Source organism: Typopeltis vanoorti, chromosome 17 (genome assembly GCF_054136105.1).
Source record: "Typopeltis vanoorti isolate ZY-2024b chromosome 17, IOZ_Tvanoo_1.0, whole genome shotgun sequence".
NCBI lineage: Eukaryota > Metazoa > Arthropoda > Arachnida > Uropygi > Thelyphonidae > Typopeltis > Typopeltis vanoorti.
The window spans coordinates 27113293-27139460 of NC_143565.1; the positions used below are offsets into that span (position 1 = coordinate 27113293).

The following is a 26168-nucleotide window of genomic DNA, read 5'->3' on the forward strand; positions in this document are numbered from 1 at the left end:
AATAATACAGTAGTATCTAATTATAATATTGTAATGCATGTAACAAACGAAAACTGTGTATGGTCATTTTATAAATTCAGTTACGTAATATATATGTACCGGTTTCTGCCCTTTCTCATTTTGTTATTTTTAATAAATATTTTCTTAAATTTTACCTCAGCAGGTGGCGCAGTGCAATTTCTAATTTATCTAGTAATGGTGTCGTGTTTGTTTGAAGTGCAGCGATGCGATGGAAAGGTTTCCAACCTTTGGAAAGGGTTCTTTAAAGACGTAATTTGGATTTCTGCAATTTATTTTGGTGAAATCTAAGACGTAAGTAAATTGGATATTAATTACAGAATATATGTATTTTTAAAGTGCGCATAATTCGATGAAGTTAAGCGCATGTAATCCCGATTTTAAATGCTTGGATTCTATAACCTATAAGATTATTATTGGTATTATATCGTTGTTCAACACATTATGCAAGATGCTGAAGATGTCAATTTATAATGAAACATATAATGAAAGCAAGTGTTATAGAAAAATTACAGGAAATTTGCTTTGCTATCATCGTCATTAACATTAGCTTCTCTGCTTATGACAAGCACATTGATGGAAGCAATGTGAAATAAATGTCACATGAAATATCTTATTTGCATGCAAACAGTTCAAGCTGTGGGTTTTAAAATTCTCAACTGGATGGACAAGCATATTAATATGATTTATTAGAACTATATGACGAAACAAATATAAGATTTCCAATTAGTAGAACTCTAACTTTAAAAATAATCAACTAGCCTTTTCCAAAAAGTTTCAGAGATTGGTAAAAGCATTGCTGACTTTAAAAAAAAAAAATCAGCTTTTCAGATTTTGTTGTTGTTGAGATCTTTTTAAAAAAATAAAATTGGGAGAAACTGAGCAGTTTTGTCTTCAATTAATAAGTGACTGTATTCTCAAGTAGACGTAATAAAAATAATAAAACGTTGATTTTTCCAGCAGTCATCACGAACTACAATTCATCTGTTATCATTCAGGGCAAATTATCATGTATAGAACGCTTTTCTAGATACATTAGCATTGCAAAGTGCCACGTTATAGAAATATGGAATATGGGTCGCGAAAAAACAATATATGTTATATTGGTTTTATTTCGGTTTTTAATGCTGTATACAGTGTTTTTACTATCACTGTAGATTGTTGTGGTCTTGCGATGAAAGGTGCTGAGTTGTAATTACTGGGGATATATCTTCTTCTTCTTCGTAACATGGATTTTAGACTTGGTGGCCTGTTACGGTCTCATGCCATCGCCAACATGGTCTTCGGATTCTTCTTTTTCCATATTTTATATCTGTATAATATTTTGATAGTCTGCTGTTGCCATTGGATTTAAATGTTCTATCCATTTTTGTTTATACTGTCTTACGTATTAATTAATTGGTTTTATATTCAGGGTTTGTAAAATGTCTTAATTTATTTTATGGTCCCACTTGGTATATCCAGCTGTTTTTCCGAGGAACTACATTTCTGCTGTTTGAATTCGTTTTTCAGCTTTTCTTTTTATGGTCCATGTTTTGCTTACGTATTGCAGAGTTGGTTTTGACAAGACATTATAGTCTGATTCTAGTGTGGTTTTGTACAAAGATTGACTTGAATATATTATTTATTATGCCATATAATTTGACAAAGTTTGATATTTTTGTCTATGTCTTTTTCTTCGTATGGTATATCACATCCAAACTATTTGAAGGTTTCTTCTTGGAATGCCATTAATTTTGTTTTTTCTTTAGATATTGCCGGGGATATGTAATTGAATAAACTATATCAAGTTGATCTGCTTGTTTGTTTGAACACAGGAGATGCTGCATGAAACAGTTCTTGTATAAGGTGACTGTGTGTAATACAATATGAAAGAATAGCCGTTGTTTCCTTCTGTTTTACTTATGTCAGAGTATATATAGTGTTTTATCAGCTTTCGGAGATTTCCTTGTCCTAAATTCATGTGTTATTAGCTGGGTGAGGTCACTTAATCGTAGCGAAGCGGAAGTTCGAAGCGGCTTGGATATATGTCGGCTTTTCCGTTGTCTATTTTAGGAAGTGAAGATTTTATTTTGTCATATATAACAGCGCTTCCCAAACTGTGGTCCACGGCCCCCTTGGGAGCCGTAGGTTTTGTTGAGGGGGGGGGGGCGTGAAATAATAAAAACAAATTTAAAATGTTTTAAGAGTAAGTAGATTTTTTTTTATTTTAAAAGAAACGTATTTATCTTTTATTATTTATTATTTCTTTTTTGTTATTTTTTATATTTTAATGAAAAAATTCACACATTGGTGTTGGTTCACAAACTTTGCTTCCTGCGTATTTCGGCGCTTAATGAATATTAGTAAATATTGCTTATTCGTATGTTTCATTTCAAAGCAGTGGTTAATTGTATTTACTTCGAATGCTCTCCAGGGAAGCTCCAAATCTTCCTGTCCCTTTCATCACGGGTTGCGTTCGTAATCAGGGACTGTTGATATTGACTTTATATACATATCAACACTCGTTTTATATTATCACTGTCATCCGAGCTAGTTTTCTGTTACCAATAAAAGTTTCGCACATGAAAAAAAGCTTAAACAAGTTCATGGGGGGAGATAGTAACTTGCTTGCAGCGGTAAACAACACGCCCTTCCTAACAGCCAACTATACTGCAGAGGCAATAAAAACAAGTACCTTTATTATGCCAGTGAATAAGGTATGAAGAGTCTGTGTAATATATTTCTCAACAAATAGTGCAATTAGAGACAACTGGGATAAAAACACACTAATTAATGATTCACATGTCCCCTCATACAGAAACTATGCTGTATAGACTGAAACAAAACCATATGTTGCATGGGAAAACACAGTATCTAACTAAAAACTATTGTTATTAATTAGATGTGTGTGAGTTCGATTTCCCAAGGCAGCAATAAAATTCAACCGAACGTGTTAAATTCGTAAAAGTGTTAAAACTAAGTAATATATATATATATATATATATATATATATATATATATATATATATATATATATATATATATATATATATATATATATATATATATATATATATATATATATATATATATATATATATTTCAAGAGAGTTAGTATTTCAACTCAATTGTCAGCTATGCTTTTATCTTTCGGTTGCGCGATCTTTTGTTAATACCGCACCAATCATATGCACGTTTTAATAATCTGCCTTTGCTGTCTGTTTCGCGTTAGGCTTAATTACCTTAAAGGGAGAAAAGTCACCAAAGAGAAAAATGTTCCTGGTCCGGGGATTCCCTTATTCAGGTAATATTTACTAATTTCATGTTATCAGTGTGTGGTGTGCCAGTATCGGTAAATGGTGATATTATTTGATCTATTCTACGTTAAAAAATTTAACCCTGAGATGGATAAGTGGCTGATAAAAAAATAAAAAAAAATTCCCGCGAACAATCAGAAGAAGCAGAAACAGACTAAAAAAAAAAAGGACAGTATGTCATATTTTACCAGAACAGCCCACATCGTCTTCAGAACCAAACGGTAAGAAGCAAAAAATGTAATATATGCATTTGATTTTTGCAATATTCGCTGTGTATGTTTTGTATTGAATATAAATACAATAAATATTATAATAATATATCTCTCTATTACGATTTTTTTTCTAGGGGGGGGGCGTGAAATATTTTAATTTTCGCAAAGTGGGCCCTGACATCCAGAAGTTTGGTAAGCACTGGTCTAGGATATTGTATTTTTACAGTTTAGGAAAATAATTTGTCAAAAATAAACTTTAATCTTCAGTGTAATATAATATTGCGCAGTGTACAAGAATATGTAAAATTAATATTTTATTCATCATAAACCTAATTTTTAATTATGAAAATAAAGTCAAAATGATATCAATTTTTATTTATACAAATGGCTGGATTTAAATAAATAGCTAATAGCTGATTTAAATAGTTAGGATTTAAAGAAATAGTTTAATAGTTAAACAATTTTGTGAAAAAAAAAACAATAATAATTAGTGATGACAACGAAGTTAAAATTAAGGAAACTCAAGAATGATATTATTATTACGTTACATCTTCAAGGAGCATAAATACTTCTCGTGGGAAGACACTCTACTCTACTTCGCTAAACACATTTCACCGTCTCCCGCAATACACAGAACTGCCATCTACCGCCCATCATTACCACTAGCAGTATTTATTGTTAGTAAATTGCATGTGTTCTAAATGCTGATTTGTGTATTCGAGTGATAAAAAACAGTCTTCCCTACTACTTAATTCTTCCACTACACACCACAACAACCAATGCAACCGAAAATTCCACTACCGCAATCTCTATTTATAATAATAATAATAATAATAATAATAATAATAATAATAATAATAATAATAATAATCTTCTTCTTCTTATTGTGCTATCTTCTATCGAAGGTCAGCGACCATCTTGGCGAACAAACTGCGCTCTTGTGCTAATCTGAGCAGTTGTGCACTGCTCTTTCCTGTCCAATAATAATAATAATAATAATAATAATAATAATAATAATAATAATAATAATAATAATAATAATAATTTGACTGCATGCAGAATGAAAATCCCAGCTTTCCGGCAGAAAAAACCCTGTCACGTCCGTATTAGATCGGTTAACTCATCCTCATATTGCGCATATAATGATTCCTCTCGTCACAACGAGAGGACTATTTTATAATTGAGAAAATTTATTCTGTGATGACTATTTCTGTTGTCATTATTAATTCTGTGTATCTCTTCTAAATTATTATTTAGAAGTCGTAGGATTCATAGAAAGAAGTCGTAGGATTCATAGAAGGAAAGCAGTCTGCTATTTCTTAAGAAAATCAGACGTCAGGAAGATAATTTATTGCACTCCAATCAAAAATTGGTGAAGTTCTATAACTTTAAAAAATGGAAGCAACGTATGTTTCTTTCTTCAATATGCAGGATTTTTTGCCATGTGTGTTTGTGTGTGTGGGTGGGCGCGCGCGGGCGGGCGCACGTGCGTACAAATCCAATCAAGAAAAGTCAGTTTCTGATTGGATCTTGGTAATTTATAAATAAACATGTCCACTTAGTGTTCTGATTCCGTATGATATCATTAATCAAAACGATGTTTATTATTCCTCTGCGAAGCGATTGGAAGAACAATGGTATTTATCCCCCTTCTACTGGAAAAAGGCTAAGTTCGATTCTCTTAGTGACGACATCCTTTATATGTTCCCCCCCCCTCCCTTCAATTCAAGGTTAGATAGCCGATCTCTTACTGATGTAGCAGGGTTTTTTCTCCCGGAAACTCAGGTTTTTTTTTAACCCGCATACCAATAATTATTATAATTATAATAAATAATGTAAGTGGTGGTGGTGATTGCCCATAGATGGCGGTGATTGTAGTTGTGTGTAGTGGGGGAATTCAGTATTAGGAGAACACTGTGCAGCGGAGTAAAGTAGAGTATCCTCCCGCAATGGGTTTTTGGACTCCTTCGAGGTGTCCATTTTTAATATATGGGCATCTCCATGGATTCAGTAGACTCATCGCGGAAGACCCATTCATCTACAATCTCTTCTTGACTTCATTCACAGACGAACCACTCACAAATGAATCATACAACGCATTCCATTCATTCACCACTCGCTAAGCGAAAAATCTAGTCCTCACACCTTTGTTAACCATACTCATACTTAACTTCCAGGGATAACGTCTTGTTCTTCCACCCACTGATCAAATATTTCCGCTGAGTGAATCCTATAAAAAATATTTTAGTCACTTAAATGTTTCTATCGTGTCCCTTCTTCTTCGCCTATCAACCAACTTCTGTAGCCCATAAACTCTCGATGTATCAATGTAAGGAGCATCCTTACTCCACTTACCAATTTGGCCACTCACCTCTGAATCTTTTATAAAACTTCCTCATCTGCAACGAATCCAGGTGACCATATCTATGCACAGTAATCCAGATGTGGACGTCAACGCCTTAGAAAGAGGAATAGTAACTTCTTTATCTCTGCATTTTAGTGTGTTCTAAAATAACAAATTAATCCTATGAGCTATATTAGAAACCTTACGAATGTGTCCTCTGAACTTCAGCTCGCTATCTACTAACACCCCCAATTCCCTAGCCTCATCAATCTCTTGGAGTACAGTTCCATCAATGTGGTACAGAGCTTGTAATCTTTTAATTCCAAAATTCACTTTACAATTTTCCACATTGAACTGATATCCGTTATTTTTTGCCAATACTGCCAACAATTTTTAATCAGTCCGCAAGCCTGCTTGATCCGCATGATTAATTACTGCGCTAACCAACGTTACATTATCAGAAAACAACTGAATATCTCCCTTCAGTTTATTTTCTGTGAGATTTATATTCAAATTAAACAATAATAGTCCAATCAGAGAGCGTTGTAGCACACCACGGGTCACATGTTTCATCCTGGATTCTACTTTTTCATACACCACTTTTTGGTAGCGGTCCTTGAACCATTTTCGGATCCACATTGATCTAATTGTGTAAGAGTAGACTTTTTGGTATCCTTTCAAAAGCCTTAGCAAACTTCAGCCGTTTCACTGTGTAACCATTGCCCTGTCTAAATGATCTCTCACGATATTTTACACTAGTGTCCAGAATCTAAGGAGAAACCTGATTCTTTCGTATATATATATGAAGACATTTTCTTGACTGCAGCAAATGCAAACATAAATTTATTGGCAGCATACTAATAAATTACGTTACACACAAAAAACGGATTATAGATGTTTCGTACAAATCAAATTGTAATACGTTTTTGGCAAAGGATATAAATTTACTAATGATCCAGTCAAGGCTTTAACGTACAGTCCTTAGACAAAACTATGCGTCGAGACATTTGAGTATGGAATAATGTCCTCGAACTGCGATGCAGTTCTTAGAACGTTGAACTATTCTTAGCAACAAGTGATTCAAGAGTTCTTGAGGCAAACTGGCCGACTTTTCCTTCAAAACAATGATAACGTCTTGTTTATTTTCTGGAGGAGAATTTCGAGCATCAGTGCATTTCTTCCCAAATGTGTCGCGGTTGAGATCTGGGCAACGATTTGGCCACTAGATTCAATTAATGTCCTCTGTCTCCAGTAGCATCTCCACTCCTATTGTACAATCTGGGGTAGAATTGCCATCCATAAAAATGAATTATTCGCTTACAGCACCGCGAAACAATCGAACATAACTTTGAAGAACTTCGTTGCAATATCGTTCACCAATCATAATCCCTTTTTCCAGCACTTGTAGCTCGGGACGCTAATTAAGGATAATACTTCCCACACCATGACCACACATTCGACCTTAAAAGAACATTCTCACTATGGTGAGCAGTACAACTTTCACTCCAGATCAAGTTGCGTCTAGAATTGGTGGAAACTAAAACTGTTAAAAGTAGGTTAGGCTATTGGCGTCTTGTCCACTTTTATGGATACACCACCGAAAAAGTGCTGAACAGTGAGCTGGGCATAAAATTGTTAGGAAAACATGATATCGCGCGTAAAGTCCTATTTGAAACTTGCCACTGTCTTTCGAGATATCTGCGTACCTGTGCTTGAATGAAGATGATTTGCAAGTTGACCTGGTGTGGTGCATCGATTAAGTTTTGGTGTTATAACAAAAAAAAATGTCTTCATGTTCGATATTAGACAGAGGGTGACTTCTTAGCAAAAGTCTGAAACACATTTCATTGGTTTCAAACGCTGGCCAGAACATGGATACAATGTTATGTGAGATTCCAGACTGTCTGGCACTATAAGTAATTCTGAGCCCTTCCAATAATTCATCACAGTGTGCAATCAGTGATACAGTACAACACATCCAAGTTTGCAAGTTTATTCCTTCACGAAAAGAACTTCCTTCAAACACAATTCCTTTAGCGGAATTTTTTTGCCTTTTATCCTGTTGAATGCTCCACGTGACATCTTTGATGCGATTCGAATATTTGAATGTGTACCCGCTTTCTACTAAAAATCATCAGTTACACAAATTGCAGTAATTTGATTCCTCCGAATTTGCGCTTTGTCTTCAGAAATAGATTTCGTCCTTAGGTTTTGGACACTAAAGTAAATGTTAATAAATTACAAACTCAAGACTCACCTTAAACAAAACCATGTAGCACCCGCCCCCTACTTCCGAATAGAGTATCATATTGTTATCCACCACTTCCTGGATTTTGACTTTGACCAACTTTACAAATTCTATATTCCGGCAATTTGAAATATTAGATGCGAAGGACAGAGTAGATTGAAAACATGTAATCTAAAGAGTTTGATAGACAATTGTGACTTAAACTATTGTGATTTATTTATTAAATAATTATATACGTACCGGTTTCTGCCCTTTCTCATTTTGTTATTTTTAATAAATGTTTTCTTTAGTTTTACCTGAGCAGGTGGCGCACTGCAATTTCTAATTTATCTACTAATGGTTTCGTATTTGTTTCAAGGGCAGCGATGTGTCAACTGTTGGAAAGGGTTCCTTAAAGAAGTAACTTGGGTTTCTGCAATTTATCTTGGTGAATTACAGCGAAATCTAAGACGTAAGTAGATTGGATATTAATTACAGAATGTATGTATTTTTAAAGTGCGCATAACTCGATGAAGTTAAGCACATGTAATGCCAATTTTAAATGGATTCTATAACCTATAAGATTATTATTACTATTTTATTGTTAAACACATTATGCAAGATGTTGAAGCTGTTCATTTAACGTGATATATAAAGAAGGAGAGTGTTATGGAAAACTTGCAGGCAATTTGCTTTGCTGTCATCATTAACATTAGCTTTTTCAGCTTATTGCAAGCGCATTGATGGAAGCAATGTGAAATAAATATCACATGAAATATCTTATTCGCATGCAAACAGTTCGAGCTGTGGGTTTAAAATTCTCAACTGGCTGGACAAGCATATTAATGTGATTTATTAGAACTATATGTCGACACAGATATAAGATTTCCAATTCGTCACCGCATTAGTAGAACGCTTACTTTCAAAATAATCAACTCAACTTTTCCAAAAAGTTTCAGAGATTGGTAAACAGCATTGCTGACGTTTAAAAAAAAAAAAAAAATTCAGCTTTTGATATTTTGTTGTTGTTGCTGAGATCTTTTTCAGAATAAATAAAATTAAACGAAACCGAGCAATTTTGCCTTCAATTAATAAGCAAATATATTCTTAAGTAGACATAATGAAGATAGAAATAGTAAAACGTTGATTTTTACCTTCAGTATCAGTCATCACTAACTCAAATTCTGCTGTTATCGGAGATTTCCTTGTCCTAAATACACATGTTCTTAGCTGGGTGAGGTCACTTATCGTAGCGAAACGGAAGTTCCTAGCGGCTTAGATCTATGTTGGCTTTTCCGTTGTATCTTCCGGAAGTGACCTCATATATAAGACAAAATTCTTGCAATTTCAGAAAGACAGCTTTACACATTATTTATTATATTTTTTTATTATATTTTAGTGCATCTTTCCAAGCGGTTGCAGCGTGCGATATCAATGGTAGTATATCTCCGGTATATATTATCTTAAATTATTTACACGTGAACACAAGAAGTAACGTTTAATAAATATACTGCCGAAGATTTCAGAATAAATAAATAAAACAAATAATTTATAATATCATGCAAAACAAATCATTAGATAAATGTAGTATCCAGTGACTGTTTAGGATCTATCTTTGTAAATATCACTATTGGCTTAAAAAAAAAAAAAAAAAAAAAAAAAAAAAAAAAAAAAAAAACGACCGCCTATTCAAAGAAAGTGACGAGGCCTTACTTCACTGCCCTAACTTGAATTGGAATGACTGCCTTTCCTTGTTAAAAATATGGGAAAGTTTGATCCGAACGACACATTAATTTTTTTTTTTTGTTATTGTTTGTTTGTTTGTTTTTGTTTCGTTAAGTCCAATGGTGATATTTACAAACATAGACCCTAAGAAACGACTGGATACTACATCTATGTAAGAATTTATTTAGTATGATATTATAAATTAAATTAAAATATTTTATTTTATTATTATTATTTTATTTTTATTTTTATAGCTTTATTTTTTTGGGGAAGGTAATAAAAATTATAATTATTTTTTAATTACTTGTATAATTAAACTTTTCTTCAGTGAAGCATAATGCTATTAGCAAATTAACATCACGCGGCTCGTACTAACTTTGAATAAATCAATTGTTTGCATTCTACCTTTTTAAAAATTGTTGTTCAGGCCACTGATAATTGTTTGTTATTTTCAAACTGAAATACTTGGCAGTATATGTATTAAATATTACTTCTTGTGTTCACGTGTAAATAATTTTTGATAAAATTATGGCACAAGTTTCCCTCGAAACTAGAATCCGATATAATTGTTATCCAATTATACTAATGATAAGAGATAGTAAATTTTGCATGAGGAAGGTCAATACTCAATCCTAATATGGAATAAAGCACCAGACGAGCTCAAGGAACAAAATAAAAGAAATCAGTAACCTAAATATGAATGCCATCTAACTGTGCACAACTGGAACAAGTTGTGTCGTATCCACAAATGAATAGGACCCAGCATTTCAATAACTTGGATCAAGGTGTGCGACTGTCAACTGTAAAAAATTCTATAATCTAACCAATGTAAAAAAATCCTTTTTTTTTATTACTTCAAATTCTTCGCATGTTGAATCTGTTATCATTTATGACAGTAATACATATGCTCGTATTTGCTATTTAACGGACAAACGATGGCACAGTTAATTTATTTTGCCTGAGTGAAATAATGTGCTAAAGACATACAAACATAAGAATATTATACCACTGAGTGATATAAATTTGCATTCAAATAACAATAATAGCAAAATGGAAGAATATTAAGTACTGTATATTATATTCCCATGGAATTTTGCATAAACATAAAGTAATACATAGCAAGCAATACAGCAAGTTGTATTGATCACATATTTATAAGAAATGAATTGTCCTATTAAGTATCACATTGCAGCCTATCTAACAATATAACAGACCATCACTCTATGCTGTACTGCTGAATTTTCTACCATACAGTAATGAGATGTCCAGTCACTATGAACCAATATAGTGAATAGAGGTTGGGTAAATTGGGGAGATGTAACGTCACTGTCGGTTGTTATCAGATTGAGATGTGTGACGTCATTTATCAAATGTAGTTTTGTGACGTCATTGTAGTTGCCATCGGTAAAGGCATCTTTATCCTGGATGCGTGAGTTCTGTGAACGCCCCTCTTTTTGTTTGATTGGAGTGTTGCATTATGGATAATAACTCGAATATGGAATCCTGGGATTTGCCCTGAGGGACCCAGCTGTGTATGATGTCACATTGTGGCTTTGCTTCGAGTGTGGAATTTTGGATAATGGTTAGAATTTGGAATTCTGGGTTATATCCTGGTGATGGCAGTTGTCATTGACGTCACGTGGTGGGTTTGGTTTGAGTGGGAGAATTGTGGGTAATGGTTAGAGATAAATGACATAATTTATCAGATGTCGATTAATGATGTCATTGTACTGAGGAATGATGCATTATGGGCAATGGTTCGATTATGGAATTCTGGGTAATGGATTGATTGTGGAATTCCGGGAAGTCTGGTGAACCATGTTGTCAGTGACGTTACATTGTGTCTTTCAATTCGAGCATAGCATTCTAGGTAATGGTTAGAGCAGTGGTTCATAACCGGTGTTCCCTGGAACACCTATGTTCCACGAACTGGTCACAAGTGTTCCACCGGTGAAAGATGCCACATGACACAATTGTGAGTGTAATTGACTACTCTGATCCTAACAACTGAAGACTGCTATGTCTTCAGTTGTTAGGATCCCAGTGTCTTGTATGAGAGGAAAAACTATCCAATAACGAAATGGTTCCTGCTTAGTTCAAACGCCACTTTACTATGAAGCACGCCAACCTTGCTTTAAAAACTAAAGACTATTTCAAGAGATTGTTGGACATGCAAGTTAAACAAGTAAAATATTTTGAAAAGATTGTTAAAATTTCGGATAAGGCACAACTTGCATCATATAAGGTAGCTGTATTAATTGCTGTAAAATTAAAACCACATACTATATCAGAGTCTCTTATTTTACCAGCATCTTGTGAAATAGTAAACGTTATATTTTGGAACAAAGCAAAACAGGAAATTATGAAAATTCCTCATTAGGACGATAGAATAAAAATAAAATTAAAGATATATCAGAAAATATTGATAAAACAGTTACCAATAAACTTTCCAATCAATATTTTGCTTTACAAATTGACGAGTCCACTGATATTAGGCGGTAAAGCTAATTAACTAGGATTCGTTCGTTTGAAAACAAATCAATTTTTATGCTGCAGGGAACTTACCGAACGTACAACAGAACCAGATATTTTTGACTATTACGTCATATTTAGATTATTTTAAAATTTCATGGGAACTGTGTGTAGGAATTTGTACGGATGGTGCTCCATGAATGCTAGGCTCTATTAAAGGATTTGTTACCCTTGCAAAGAAAATGAGCCCAAATATTATATCAAATAGCTATATCACATGTTAGACCTGATATTGCTGAAATGTCAAAAGCCTAGTCAAAAGTCAAGGTCAAGTATTGCATCAAAACAAGTTCCATTTTTGTAAAAAGCAAATCCATACATATTTTTATTGTTAGTTTTATGACCCTAATGCTTTTGGTGTTCCCAAATTTTTCGTATAATTAAAAGTGTACTGTGACTTCGAAAAGGTTAAAAACCACTGGATTAGAGTGTGGAATCCTGGGATGTACCCTGGTGATGCCATCTGTCAATGATGTCACGTGCTTTTGGTTCGAGTATGGCATTATGGGCAATGGTTAGAGTGTGGAATTGGGGCTGAGGATATTTGGTCACGTGTTCATGTCTTTGGCTCGAGTGTGCAATTATGGGGAGAATATTTGCCTGTAGGCAGCACGATTTTCCAATAATTTAAGCATGTGATATTTCATTCCTAATTTTGACTATGGGAATTTTTAGTTTAGAGTCAAGAGAAGATGCCACCAGTGATTTTTTTACATTCACGTTTCCTTGTCAATACGTAGCAGTACACATTTTTCTAAAATAATTAACAGATATCATTGTTTCCCCAGTTTTTTCTTTTTGTTCCTACATTAATTTCACAGTAGTGATAACACATTGGCACTATGATTTGATTTTTGAAATGTAGATATTTTATGTATGCATAATTAAGCAGAAGTCTGTATGTTTCCAATAATCTTATATATATATATATATAACTCATCCAAATATTTTGATTTTTCTATAATCAACTAGTGCTTCTGTCATTTTTGAGATCTTAAAAATTCATTACTCTGTGTTCTAATTAAATGTTATTTTTTTACAAATTCTAAGCAGAATGACTGAGCAAAAAAATTGTGCATGTATTCGCTCTGACTTCAAACTTAGATGTACCGAAATATGGAGGACACATCAACGACTCCAAAATTTGTTCATTTCAGTTTAAAAATACACATTTTATTTGACTGAAATATTATTTACAAGTATATTCACAGGGAATAATTGAACATGTAATTACCTAGAAATGTTTCACAAGCTTTAGTTTACACTATTAACATATGGTGAGTGGTCGGTGTAATTTAGCGCTCGTGTAAAATTGATGATTTTTGGTTTTTTTGTGTGTGTTTTTCTTAGGAAATTGGTTTTATAGTATATTAGAACGATTTTCGTGTTTTTAGAGTATTTTGTGTGTCTTTATAACATATTTTATTGGGGCTGTCACCGCTAGAGGGATTCGTAGTGTGTAGTGTTCGTGAAAGCTCCGGATAAGATAAGTATTATTTTCAGTTATCGTTGATAAATTTATTTAATATTCCGTAGTTTTGTTTGCCTTGCGTCTCTTAGTGCATCTTTTTGTGTGTTTTTGGTGTGTTATAATTTATAATTTGATAAAATACATTGCAAGTAAGTATGGCTCCAGAACGAAGGAAAATGGCGGCCAGTAATGATGGTTCGCCATCTTTATCAAAGAATGGTAGTATAAAAGAGATGATTCAGTGTACTAGCTGCGAAATGTACTCTTGCGGAGTGCGGTCGGTGTGTGGTTAGATGATAATAAAGGAGTGAATGTGTGTAGAAAATGTAGGGAGAATGAGAAATTGAAGAGTATTTCGGATCGTGAGTATGATATTTTTGTCAAACTTCAGAATGAAGAAAATAGGGATATGACAAGAAACGGCGAGGTTGTACCAGAGAATTGTGAGAGTGTGAATGTAGAAAGTGTGAATGATAGTATTAATGGTTTTACTGAGAATAAAAAAGATGAGATAGATGCAATGAGTGAGATCGCGTTGTTGAATGGTGCGATACAAAGGGAAAAACATCAGCTTGAGCGTATGAGCAAAAGTCGACTGAATGAACCAGCCAATAATAAAAAGTATGACAGGAAAAATAGACGTATGAGTGTGAACATGAACAAAATGAAGGATAGAGTGCTGTATGAAGACTCGTTAGTATGCGGTATGACAGTAGAGGATTTGACAAAATCGTACCAACCTGGTGTGACCATAAAGGATGTAACTGAGTCTATTAGAGAGCAAAAGGAAAGGGTGAAAGAAATGATTGTTGTGGCAGGTACGAATGATTTGAAAGGAGACAAAATGGAAATGATAGAAGACCTGAATGAATTGTTTGAGGTAGCAAAAGAAAAGAGTGAGAGAGTTAGAATGATTAGTCTTTGGCCACGATATGACAGTGAAATGTTTAAAAGGAGGGCCATAATTGCGAATGACTTTATGCGTGGGTTATGTATGACGAGTGGTGTGGAATTTGTGGACGTGTGGAGTGAGTTCGATGGGCGAAAGGATCTATATAAGATGGATGGCTTGCATTTGAATGGTTACGGTGTATGAAGACTTGAGAAAGTGAATGTGGTGGATGTGCAAATTCAGGGAAACTAGATTTATTAAGGGGGAGGAGTAGATATACAGTCCTTAGGAAGGCAGTTGAATGTAAGAATGAATATAATATGCCCGAGCAAATAAGGATAACAAGTCAGAGTGGGACAGTTAATATAAGGCATCAAGGTAGGGTTGGGGCTAATGGGGGTCTTAAATTCATGTACAATAATGCTAGGAGTAATAGGAACAAGAAGGAAGAGATTTTGGCCATGGTTGGCGCTTCCAGACCACAGGTTATTGGTATTAGTGAAACATGGCTAACTGTAGATGATATAGCTAGTGGGATTGAATGTGATGGGTATAGTGTGTTCAGGAATGACAGGGAGAATAAAATGGGGGGAGGAGTATTGTTGATGATAGCTGATGAGCTTCAGCCAAGGAGAATAGAAGTTGAATTGCAGGATAGAGAAAAGAGCACATTTGAGGTCATTTGGTGTGTGATTGTGGCTAGCAGAACTAAATATACAATTGGGTGCTGTTATAGACCAGGTGATGGAAAAGATGGTGGGGGACAGTATGCACTAGCAAATAGAAGAAATGAGTGGAAGGAGGATGATTATTATGGGAGATTTCAACTATGGTGGCATTGATTGGAGTGAGGAGAGGACACACGGGAGGAAGGAATTGGATTTTATGTGGTTATTAAGGGATAACTATCTGCGACAGCATGTAATGGAAAATACTAGGGGTCAGAGAGTGCTTGATATTAGTAATTACATCTGAGGATTTGGCTGTGACAAATATGACCACATTCCCACCAATCGCTGAGAGTGATCATAGGGTCTTGACTTGGGAGGTGGCTAAAGGTGTAGAATTTTCAATTAAGACAGGGTACATGTGGAATTATCGGGCTGGAAAGTATGACAAGCTTAGGAGTTTGATTGGTTCAGTGCCATGGCATGTACAACTGCAAGGACTAGAAGTTGATAGTGCATGGGAGGTAGTTAAGAAGTGTTTGCATGAAGCAATGGCTGACTGTATACCTAGAGTCCGAATAATAAATCAAGTAGGGGTTAAATGGATGAATAACACCATTAAGCTTGAGCTGCAAAAAAAGAAACAACTATGGAGGGAATTTAAGGAGAAAGGTGACCGGCAGGCACACGAACGGTATAAAGCGCAAGCCAGAAGGGTAACGAGTGTGGTAAGAAAAGCAAAAAAGGATTACGAAAGAACATTGGCCATGCAGGCTAAAGAGAACCCTAAACAGTTTTTTAGATATGTAGCAAGTAAAAGGAAAAATGTACATGGAAGAATGATTTTAAAGAATGCCGATGGTAGGGAGGTAACTGAATCAGTTGATATAGTTGAGTTACTGAGTGAGCATGCAAGAATATATCATCCAGGTGGTGACATTGCAGAAACGAATGTACCAGTAGATTATACGGGAATTGTGGTGAATGAAGTAGAGGTGAGTAGTCTATTGCATAACCTCAATGTCAATACAGCTGTGGGATTGGATGGTATACCAGCTCGTGTTGTACGAGAAGCAGCTAAAGAATTGTCAGTACCCATTACCATTTTGTTCAATTTGAGTCTCGGGTCTGGGTTAGTCCCGAGGGGGTGGAAAGAGGGGAAGATAGTTCCACTGCGTAAAGGTGGTTCCAAGACTGCTGTTGTAAATTACCGACCGATTAGCATATCAGGAATCATTGTCAAGGTCTTAGAGAAATTAGTCAAGAAAAGAATACAGGATTGGATAGATGAAAATGGGATATTGTATGGGGGACAACATGGTTTTGTGAAGGGTAGATCATGCCTCAGTAACTTGCTCACGTTTTATAACACAGTGACGGCTGAACTGGATAGGGGTAATGGGTTTACAGTAATACTACTGGACCTTGCCAAGTCTTTTGATAGGATACCACATGGAACCCTAATCAGTAAACTGGAGCAGATGGGGATAGATATAGGGTTGGTGAAATGGATAAGAGGGTGGTTGAAGGAGAGATATCAGAGAGTGGTTTATTCAGGAGTGGAGTCTAAAAGACGGCTTGTGACTAGTGGAGTGCCGCAGGGCTCTGTTCTTGGACCACTGCTTTTCAATTTGTTCATCAATGATATAGGAAAGGATTTGAGAGGAAGTATTCACTTGTTTGCTGATGATGCAAAGTTGGGTAGAGCAATTATGAGTGCACAGGATGTCAAAATTTTACAGGATGATTTGGATAGTTTGGAGGACTGGGCTAGGAAAAATGGATGCAATTTAATGTGCCAAAGTGTAAGGTTATGCACTTTGGGGTGAAAAGAATAGTGGTGGAACCGTACTCCAGGAGATTGATGAGGCCAGGGATTTGGGAAGTTTAGGGGCCACATTGCAAAAGTGACTAAAACAGCTCACCAAATCACTTGGCTTCTGAAAAATATTTGAACATGCAGAGACAAACAAGTCGTTGTTCCTCTGTATCGAGCCTTGATAAGACCCCATCTGGACTAATGTTCCCAGTTATGGGCACCAGGGTTTCTTCGTGATGGGGAGGAAGTGGAGAGGATCCAGAGACGAGTGACCAAGATGATAGCAGGTCTGTGGAATGAACCTTATGAGAATACATTGAAGATTTGTGGGTTGCAGAAATTGGTCGATAGGCGAAGGAGGGGTGATATGATCGAGACATTCAAATTACTGAAGGGTTTCTATAAGATTGATCCATAAGATATATTTGAAAATATGACTGGTGGTGGTTGGAGGACTAGGGGCCATGCATGGAAGCTGGGCAAGAGCGTGGTTGACAAGGGTGTTAGAGCTAGGTTTTTTACTTGGAGAGTGGTGAATGAGTGGAATAAGCTTCCAGAGTCTGTTGTGGGTGCTACGACCATGAATGAGTTCAAGGCAAGGTATGATAGATACTGTGTGAATGTCGAATAGTTGTTCTTGACATGATGTTAGGGCCTCCCTCGATGAGTCTGTTTACTCCTTGGAGTTGCCTGGAACAATAATAATAATTACATTTACATTGAGTTCAATAATAAAATTTTTCATTACACTGTTTTTTTTGGTTATAGTATATCAAAACAGCTGGTCATGCAAAAGAAACTTTGCATCTGAGACCATAGGAAGCACAGCTCCATACATCTGTTACAGTGTTAGCCTGCAAAGTACATGATGCCTGATTAAAGATTCAACATATACCTTTGTCACCAAATTTACACAAGCGGTCTTCTTATAGTGTTTGTAAATGTCCCAAAATAAAGAAAACGTTGCTTACACCATCTCCTGTTGCATCGAGGATAAGTTCACCATCTTGTCATTTGAGAATATTTCAGTCTCCAATGTCAATTTCCTAATCTATCCTGCGTTGCAGATTACCGAGGATATCGGCCCATTGCTGCTGCAGTTTTTCCCGAGTGCTTCTCGATAACAATGTATCTTCCCAAATAACTATCGGCTATGTTGAGTGTTTTGTCTCGTACAATTTTCCTGAAGAAAGAAATTTTCAATGGCTTTTGTGGCTCATCCATTATATTACTTCCCCCCCCCCCCCCACATACACACAACACAACACAAGACGATATGACCTAAATGAACGAACTGCAGTAAACTGAAAAAAATGCACTCGAGTATATTGTCCCTTAGAGGTGTGTTTACCCTGTCCATTTCCTTCAAAATGTGACAATCATGCAGATGATATCATGGGCAGATTTTTGCATGCTTCTGGATAAGATTTGATGTGATGTCCTAATTGGTGACATCATTGGGGCAAATCTTATTCATCTCTGTGCCTATCTGGGAAATGTTTACTTAATAAAAGTAATGCACACCTTTGTTTAAAGTAATACATATATTAATATAAGCGAAAATCTGTGGTTATGTTTCCAGTAACATGGGCAAGGAAACCCTCTATCTTCATGTTGTGAACAACCAATATCATTTAAATTAAGAAGAGGTCTGCCTAATAATTTCGATAACATTATAGATTTTTCTCTACGTTTGGTGAGCAATATTTGATATTTGCATGTTGATCTTAGTATCTAATCACTTAGTTTTTCCAGAGTAAGAGAACCAATGTCCCATTTCATTTGGTGGTTGTATTTAATTACCAAGAATTCTGCTCTTTAACTGTTTCAGATAATTCAATCTACATTACAAGTGGTTTGTCCACGGTATATCTTACAATAATTCTATCTGAAATGCAAATGTCTGTCGAAAATAAAGTTGAGACTTCACCATCAAGAAATCGTCCATCTATAATGTAGTAATTTCTTAAATTTCGTTTTTTTTTTTTTTTTTTTTTCATTCTGTATTCATATGATTTTCTATATTCTTCATCTATGTTATGTATTTTCCATCACAAATAAATATTATTTATTTACTAAAATAAAATAGCCAATAGGCTTCACTTCGGCAATGTAACATTATTTAAATTAAGGGGATATTAAATCCCACATTATTTCAAAGCCGAATAAGAAACTCAAAGATCGGAAACAAAGAGTTTCATGCCGAATATAGTAAACTATAAAAGTTTCGGCGGATTGTAGTATAAACTAAAGCATGTAGTTCAACACTAAGGCAACTCGTTATGGGTAATACTAAGAATAATGATCAGAACTTTAGCCACCTTTGCAACGAGTTGCCCTAGTGTTGAACTACGTGCTTTAGCTTACGCTACAATCCGCCGAAACTTTTATAGTTTACTATATTCGGCTTGAAACTCTTTGATTCCGATCTTTGAGTTTCTTATTCGGCTTTGAAATAATGTGGGATTTAATATCCCCTTAATTTAAATAAGTTATTTGTTTATTATTATTTTAATTTAATATTAGGTCACGTACTATAATTTTCATGTTAATTCCTCTGTTACAAATTTCAGAGATTACACTTTAGACCAGGCCTGTCCAAAGCACTGTCCGTGGAACGCATGCAGATCGTGGTGCGATTTTGTGCAGCCCGCCTGTGGGTTTTGATTTTCACTAGCGAAAAAATAAAATAACAATTTGAATCGAATGTGTATTAGATATTTTAATTCTATTACTAATCGATAATCTGGATGTTGATAATTTTATTTGGTGTTTTTACATCACTTTATATCCACGTGTTTTTCGAATATTAGATTTGTCAAAGAACCATTCTTACACTGTATTGTTCTAACGAGCATGCTTCGGGCAATCACGTGGAACGTGAGCGCGCGATTAGTGCACAACTAGTGTTGTTTATTTGTTCAACTTTCGAGGTGTGTCGCTGCTGCGAACCAAATTACTAGATACGCATTGTGATTTGGCCATCGAATAATTTTTTTTTCTAATTCGGCACTTGGATTACCTAAGGTTGGACTACCATATTTATCTTATGAATTAATAAGTTGACTAAAGGAAATGAGTCAAACACGAGATTGGACTCCGCGTTTGCATATTCTTGTTTGGTAAATTTACCACAAATTAACAGATAGTGGTAAATTTACCACTATTCTGTTAATTTCACACTGTAGTGTGAACAAATAGCACTAAAATTTTATAATTTGCAATCGTAAATATTTTTTGCATGAATAATTAGAAATCGAAATTTTTGCAACAGATTAATCAACTGGATTCATCATAGAGGGCCTACTTTCGCGAATTTAAAATTAATGCGTGTTTGAAAGTAGGGTTACCATATTTCTTGAAAGAAAAATACATCGTTGTCGATGTATTTTCCTTTCAAGAAAATACATCGACACTGTATTTTCCAAAAAAAATTGCATGTTTATTGTATAATACTGTATTTTGGAAAATACAGTATTTCCGAAAATACTGTATTTTCCAAAAAAAATTGCATGTTTATTGCAAATAAATATTTATTCATTTTAATTGTACCATTCATATTTCATTAATTAATTTCCATTCATATACCATTCATTAATTTCAGAAGAATTAACTTTCTTTAAAAAAGCGTGTAATTTTTATCAGTTTATAGAACTCTGAGCAATTCACATCTAAATTCACTTTTATTTGATGGTGCCGATTAGAGTTTTCAGTTAAAAGTCTGTTTCGATCAGCAGAGCAAACATTGTTCATCAGAGAAAAAAATTGTTTCACCTGCAGCTGTTGATCACGAAAAGCATTAGATGAACTTCATCAGCTTTGAAAAGTTTTGACATTCGCTTCCATTTTGTTTTAATCATTTTGAATACCTCAAACATAAATTAACAACACTTCATGCGACATTCTGATATGCTTCTATATTTTTTTTTAATCTGATTGCTTGTTTTTTTTCTCAATTTTGCTTCTAAATCTTGCAGTATTATTTTTATAATTGAAACCTCATCAAAAAGTTTGTCTATTTCAACAGCTATGGAATTAACAAATTCTGAGAATGCTTCAACATCTGCCCCGATGGTAAAATTAGACATTCAAGACATTATTTAGTTCGATGAAGACTCTTAATTTGGGGCATTTACGAATGCTATATGAAGACTGCATTTGCATATTTGATCACAAAGGAATACATGGAATCTTTAACTGGGCATTGTAGTTTCCAGGCTAGCACTGTATCAGATGTATGGAGCTGTTCCTATGGTCTGGGATGCAAAGTTTCTTTTGCATGACCAGCTGTTTTGATATACAGTAACCAAAAAAACAGTGAGTAACGAACAATTTTATTATTAAACTCATTGAAAATGTTAATAGTGTAAACTAAAGCTTGTGAAACATTTCTAGGTAATTATATGTTCAATTATTCCCTGTGAATATACTTGTAAATAATATTTCAGTCAAATGAAATGCGTATTTTTAAATTTAAATGAACACATTTTGGTGTCGCTGATGTGTTTTCCATATTTAAGTAACAGCACATCTAAGTTCGAAACTATTATTTATATAATAGTACAGTACATGCTGAATTTGTTTCTATATAACGTAGTTCTGAAGGTTAACAAAGAAAATTCTGTAACTTCAGAATACTTCAAGAAAAAGATGGAGAGCCTACCTAACAGCACTAAATAAAGTTGACATTATATAGATAGTGAAATTAGTATTAATTTCACTATCTGTTATTGTCACTTTTATTGTTATATACGTCATGTGTAATCATCACTGTTGTATTCATTTGTACTACTTCTTCAGCGCAAGTAAACTTTCATTTTGAGAAATTGTAGTCGTTAGTACGAGTTGTTTCCAAAAGAAGTAGTAAGAGGGACATGGTGTGAACAATAGTGGATTTTCAGATACGATGCAGAGAAGATGTAAATGGAAGAGTGGCATCCATCAAAATTACATACTTCACATTACAGAAGTATATGGTGGATGTGGTGTTATTGAGGATCGATTCAAAAGGAAGTAGGAACAGTATAATGCTTTAGTATTTTTGCACAATTTAGCACAAGGCGTTTAATTATTATTCAAGACTTTACGTAGGGTGATATAAACAGGAATGACGAAATAACATGCGATCGATTTTGTAGCTCAATTGGGAGAACCATGTAATATTGCGTTCTTTTGTAGAAAATAATTGGTTTTCGATTTTCCTTGTCATGTGAAGAATCGCTTAGTGGGTTTTTCTGAAGTGAAGGTGATTTTGTCGAACCTTATAGAGAAGTAGCGTTTATTTATGTATGTTTTCTATATTCTTTAAAATTCCTCATGCAGGGAGGTTCGCACCCAGTGCCAAATAATATTAATATTAATGGCAGCAAATGGTACAGTTGTTGAAATGTCTCATGGTTAGTTGGAGGTTTAAGTAGCATGAAGAGAGAGTGCGTAGAGTGAAATTCCCTACCGCCTTGATGTCTTAGACTCGAGATATCACATTATGTTAATAATAATTACATAATAGAGCACGTTTTGGTGGGGACTGGTTGGAGAGTGCTCGGGCGTGTATCAGAGAAAGCCGTTTTACCTCAGACTAGATAGAGATCGAACAGCATTGGCCTATCACGTGTCCAACAGTGCAAAGATTTGATTATGGAGGGGTTGCACATAACAATATGCCAGAAATCAGCATAAAAATAATTTCAATTGCAAAAGGAATCTTGCAAAAATACATTCATTCAGAAAAGTTTGTATAGTCGTATGTTTTACATTTTTTTAAACAAAACGTTTTACAAATAAATATAAAGTTTAATATTTATAGCTTATACTAAATTATAAATTTATATTCTTTACTATAGTGAAGGGTGTGTGAAAATTCACACAATTACAGATCGAGTTCATTAAAATCTAGAGATTCTTGTCCTTTAACACTCTAATGAAATAAAGATTAATTACGCAGATGTTTAATCACCGAACCTTATTACTAGAATTGGGTTTGAAAAAGGTTTGAACAGTCATATAATTAATGGACTGAGCATTGTTTAATTATAATATTCAGAATAGCATGTACTTCAACTTTGTGTAAAGGAAACAATATTCCAAAGTCCATTTTTGGAATGGTTATTTGTCTATACTAATTTTGTAGAAATTACTTATACACAAATTAAGTATATTAATTAATTTGTAAGTAATTTTGTCTCTTACAACTGTTTATTGTAATTTTTGTAGGAAATAATAGATTAAAAATTCGGTGATGCTGGCATCGAAGTAAAGCTGCAGGTGCTTATTCTCTCAACACCAGTGTACGAATTATTCTGCAAACAGTTCATTTATTGTGAAAAACTTTATACGAAAAAAACGAGGACTCCTAGTTATTTTCAGAATTCATTAACGAACTAGTCGAAATAACTTACGCAAAACTAATTGTGTAAAAAAAAATATCCCGTGCAGATCAAATGGCAATAATATACAGAAAACAGATTTATTTAGGGATGCTCAAGAAATCATCAAAGTGAAAACCATTGAAACGTTTTTGAAGGTTCACCTAAAATCCTTCATCGAACACAAAACAAACACCTTTCTCCTTTTAATTTTACACTAAGACATTCTGAAATCGCGGATGATGAAAGCCTAACATAGTTCATGCTCAGCGAACATGATGCCTTGTAATATTTGTGGGAAGATATATCTCAAATCAGGTAATTTGAAAAGACATTTAATCGTTCACACTCACTCACAATCATTCTCTTGTGAAACTTGTGGTAAGATATTTACACAATCCAGTAATCTTAAAACACACTTATCAGTTCACAGTAAGAAGTCTTTCTCTGCAACGTGTGGCAAAGCCTTCTCCATATCAAATAAATTGAAAAGACATTTGTTCGTTCATGCGCAACAAAAACATTTCTCTTGTAAAAGTTGCGGAAAGGCATTTGTAGATTCATTTAACCTGAAGAGACATTTATTAGTTCACACCCAAGAAAAACCATCCTCATGTGAGATTTGTGGAAAGGCATTTTCCCAGTCAAGTAACTTAAAAACCCATTTGTTAGTTCATACTCAAGAAAAGCCATTCCCTTGTGAGATTTGTGGAAAGGCATTTTCACAGGCAAGTAGTATGAAAACCCATTTGCTAGTTCATACTCAAGAAAAATTATTTATTTGTGATATTTGTGGAAAGACATTTTCACAGTCAAATAACTTGAAAATCCGTTTGTTAGTTCATACTAAACAAAAACCATTCTGTTGTGACATTTGTGGAAAGGAATTTTCACAGGCAGGTATTATGAAAACCCATTTGTTAGTTCATACTCAAGAAAAACCATTTCCTTGTGATATTTGTGGAAAGACATTTTCACAGTCAAATAACTTGAAAACCCATTTGTTAGTTCATACTAAACAAAAACCATTCTGTTGTGACATTTGTGGAAAGGAATTTTCACGGGCAAGTAGTTTGAAAACACATATGTTAGTTCATACACAAAAAAAAACATTCTCTTGTGAGATTTGTGGAAATGCATTTTCACACTCAAGTAGTATGAAGCGACATTTATTAGTTCACACTCAAGAAAAACCATTCACTTGTCAGAACTGTGGAAAGGCCTTTTCACGGTCACATCGCTTGAAAACCCATATGCTCATTCATACCTAGGAAAAGCCGCTCACTTGTAAGAGTTGTGGAAAGGCATTTTCACAGTCAAGTATGCTGAAGATACATTTATTAGTTCACACTTAAGAAAACCATGATCTTTGGAGAGTTTTGGAAGAGAGATTTATTGGTTCAAACATGTAGTGAGAAAAGACTGTTTTATCATTTTTTTCTGAAATGGTTTCTAACAAGAAATTATTTCGTTGTGTACGCGGTTTCGAGACATTTATGAGTTCATTATCTGTAAAATATTTATCTTCTGAAATTTGTGGGAAGCTCTTTAAGAAACTGGGAAATTTGAAGCCATTTATTAATTCTGACTTTGAAGAAATCATTTTACTCTGAAATTTGTGGAAATTATATCTCACATTAACTGAAAACATAATTTGCACTTCAGATAAATTCTTGTCTCCTTTGCATATTGTTTCAATACTTGCAGGGCTGAATAACTACACACATTTCTTTGTTCTCGTTCTTAGAATGAAAAATTTCACTTAGAATGAAAGCCTTGTATGTTTACTCTGATCGTATGATTCATCTCTCAAGATGCCTGACTTTCGTATGCAATAAATCATTTTGCTTTTAAAGACGAACTTATTACTGTTCCATCAACCAGTTTAAATAAAATTTCTTATTTTACATTCAGAAACCTCTCAAATACAAAATCAACAGGTGGTTTCGAATTCAAATTAATTGATTCCCTTCACAATGCTTTCGCACATTTCTCGTCATTTAGCGTTTTCTATAACCAATAAATTAAAGCATTTCTATTCCAATGAATGTTCGTGATAATATATTTTAACTGTGGGTATAATTTTTCCAACCTTAATTGGAAGCATTCAAAATTACATTTAATTCTGTTTTAATTGGTTAATTCTGAAACAGTTTAATAAATAAAAGCTTCATATTTTGAAAATAGTAGCATAGCAAAATATTTTGTAAACATTCTTTCGATCAAATGAAGAATTTTATGCCCAATTTTTAGTTGCTGTAATTGTTGAACTCGCTTAGCATTTTATAAGTTTTGTAATTAATAACATAATGCATGTATTGATTTGAGTTTGTTCATTGTTTTTGTAATAACTGCAAGTAGATGGTAGTTATTCAGGTACTCTTTTATGTTTCCTGTTTAGTTGTTTATTAGTCTTTTAATGTTAAGTAAAAGTTAATATCTTTCTCAGAAAATGTTGGAACTTGTGGTTATTATTTTTTACGTATGTACCTTTGTAGTTTACAAAGACAGTTGTTTTTGTTAACATATGTATGTAAATCTTTTCTTACGTATCTTGTTACATGTGATTAATAAATAATCTTCTTTGGAAAGATGA

General features: G+C 34.2%; 1 protein-coding gene across 2 annotated transcripts; it reads left to right on the forward strand.

Moving 5' to 3' along the window:
• Window positions 1-205: 205 nt before the first annotated feature.
• On the forward strand, window positions 206-26168 carry LOC150097237 (uncharacterized). Of its 2 annotated transcripts, none has more exons than XM_090407264.1 (3): window positions 206-312; window positions 8480-8572; window positions 23421-26168. In XM_090407264.1, the coding sequence occupies exon 3, from the start codon at window positions 23848-23850 to the stop codon at window positions 24841-24843; it is 996 nt and encodes a 331-aa protein (XP_090263390.1). In that variant the 5' UTR covers window positions 206-312; window positions 8480-8572; window positions 23421-23847; the 3' UTR covers window positions 24844-26168. The 2 variants fall into 2 exon arrangements, with proteins under 2 accessions (XP_090263390.1, XP_090263391.1); XM_090407265.1 differs by having other exon boundaries at window positions 233-312; window positions 8485-8572.

What these genes read in the sequence shown, in the direction of transcription:
- LOC150097237 (XM_090407264.1), top strand. Translation starts at nt 23,848, where the DNA reads ATGATGCCTTGTAATATTTGTGGGAAGATATATCTCAAATCAGGTAAT.